At 42.0% G+C, this 2,640-nt stretch overlaps 1 protein-coding gene across 1 annotated transcript; it reads right to left on the bottom strand.

Moving 5' to 3' along the window:
- Positions 1 to 334: 334 nt before the first annotated feature.
- On the bottom strand, positions 335 to 1,201 carry LOC114174510. The gene has a single exon (XM_028059348.1). The coding sequence runs from the start codon at positions 1,199 to 1,201 to the stop codon at positions 335 to 337; it is 867 nt and encodes a 288-aa protein (XP_027915149.1).
- Positions 1,202 to 2,640: the final 1,439 nt, after the last annotated feature.

The following is a 2,640-nucleotide window of genomic DNA, read 5'->3' as shown; positions in this document are numbered from 1 at the left end:
AGACTATCTTCATAACATTTACGAGCAACTTCCTGATTCACTGATAAAGTGAGCACCTTCCCATCATCAGTGGGAAACTTCATCTTCAAATGGACCGTTGATACTATTGCTCCCAATTTATTGATAGAAGGCCTTCCTAGTAGTAAGTTGTATGATGAAGGTGCATTGACAACTATATAACGTATAAATATAGTTTTTGCATCTTCTTTGTCTCTAAAAGTCGTTCGAAGATCAACATAGCCTTAACCTCCACCTGATCTCCTGAGAAACCCACGAGTACTCCATCAAAAGGCCTTAATTGGTCCGTCGATATTTGCAGCCCTGTATAGGTGTTTCAGAACATCATATCGGCAGAACTCCCCTGATCAACTAGCACTCTATGAACATTCCTTCCCATCATGATAACAGACAAGACGATGGGATCATCTTCATGCGGAACTACTCCCTTTAAATCTTCACTCGAAAAGACTATAGCCAGAACTTTCTTTGGCCTTTCGATTTTGGCTGTAGTCATGACACTTCTTACATATCTTTTCCTAGCCGAGCTGGTTTGTCCTCCTTCCGCGAAACCTCCTGCTATCGTATTGAAATCCCCTAGCACAGGTGTCTCGTGCAAGTCGGGGGCTGGACAAGTTTCGGATGGTTCCGCATCTGTATCAGATTTCATAAATTTCCTCATGAGTCCCCTGTCTGCCAACGTAGAAAGTTGATTATTTAAGGCATAACACGAATTTGTGTCATGACTTCCGGCCTGATGAAACTTACACCAAGCATCCGGTCTACTTCTGAGTGTTCTCCCTGTGATATTGGGATAGCGCAAATGTTTAGATATTTCCGCATCTTCCAATATTTCAGTTAGAGCCACCCTGAAGCTTGGGATTTTCTGAATTCGTCGATACTCGGTCCTTTGTTGTGATATGTAAGGAACGAAACGACGATTCGGTCTAGCTCGCAGTGGAGTCCTTTCTCTTCGATAAGTTTTGATATCTCGTTCACTCTTGGTATGAGCCAGCGTTCTCTTGTCCCCTACTTTTTTATGACGCATGGCCTCTTCGGTCTCTATCTCCATAGCTGCCCTTTGCCTAATCTCCATTAAGGTCTTTGGCAGAAACCGGTACAGGGATTCATCGAAGGAACTGGCTCGGAGCCCCTTCACAAAGGCTTTTACAAGTAAACCCTCATTAGGGTCGACTAACCTCATGCTAATATTGGTGAAGCAATTGAGGAACTATTTTAATGATTCTTCGGCATTCTATCGTATGTCAAACGTGTCTGCCATCTCTACCGGCTTGGCCCTGTTGGCCGAAAATCTTTCCAGGAAAACGCGTTTAAAATCGGTGAACGAGTTGATTGAGGAGCTCAGAATAGTGTTGAACCATTCCAGAGCGATCTCGGCTAGCGTGCTCATAAACATTTTTCAACGTATTGCGTCATTCCCCCCTAATATCAACATCTGGGCCTGAAACGCTTTTAAATGTAGCTCTGGATCAGAACTTCCTGTGAAGGGTGTGATCTTCGGGATCACGAAATTCTATGGAATTGGCTCCTCCATGATCGAATTTGCTAAAGGGCTGGCATCGCCAACATCGGGATTTAACCGACTAGCGTATCGGTAACCAACCCTAGTGGCTTCCAATCTATTTTGCATCTCTTCATTCGCCTTCCGCAGCTGTTCTTGTTGTCGAAGTGCCTCTTCTAGGCGTCGGTGTGTTTCTTCAGCCTCTTTACATAGTCTTTCTCTTTCTCCCAAAGCCTCTTCCCGAAGAGCCTGTAGATCTTCCTCTACTTTTTTACTGGCTTCCTCCCTCTCCTTTTCCAACTGAACCTGATCAGCCTCCGCCTTCAGTCTAATTTCTTCATTCTGTCGTTGCAGCTCCAGGATGCTCTGCATTATCTGCTGCCTAGTCGGCCCCTCACGTGTCGCTCCTCTGCCTCTATTCATCCTCAATTCTGTCTATTTTTGCTCGTTCTTTGAATGGGGTCATGATCGAATTTTACCGAGCCCCACGGTGGGCACCAATGTTCTGGTTCAGAAAAATACTAGATAATTCTTCACCAAAACAAAAGAAAGTGTTTTAGACTTACTTAGGTAAAAAATCTTTTAGCCCTTGACCATGGAAGCAACCTTCTTATTTATAGAATAATCAGTTACAAAATATTAAATTCTAAAAATACAAAATAAAAATGAAATCATCCTCTGCTCCTAAAATATCTCTAAATATAACAACAACCATATTAATTCCCAAAAACCCCACCAAACACGGAAGTTAATATTCTTCTCCATCGATACCCTGCTGACCCGATCTGCTAAATGCTAAAATCCACATATCCTCTCGGCCTAAAACCGAACCACCTCCTCTGGACCAGTACACCACTATCATTGTTATAAGAACGATTTGACTTGATCATCTCTTTTATCCATATCTTATCTTAATTTTTGTTTATCATTATTTTATTTTTAACGTTTTTCTAACAATATTTGCATCACACATAGAGGATTACACAATAAGCGACTCTGCTATTGGGATCAGTATATTTAGGTTGAGGGAATCGGACAAAAGCAAATACTTCCATGTGACACTGTAGTTAAAGTATTATTTTGACCGTTTCTGCTAAAGTTGAAGAGAAAACAAAGTTAGA

Source organism: Vigna unguiculata, chromosome 2 (genome assembly GCF_004118075.2).
Source record: "Vigna unguiculata cultivar IT97K-499-35 chromosome 2, ASM411807v1, whole genome shotgun sequence".
Taxonomy (NCBI): domain Eukaryota; kingdom Viridiplantae; phylum Streptophyta; class Magnoliopsida; order Fabales; family Fabaceae; genus Vigna; species Vigna unguiculata.
The sequence above is the reverse complement of the archived record's forward strand: the minus strand, read 5'-3'. Positions and strand labels throughout refer to the sequence as shown.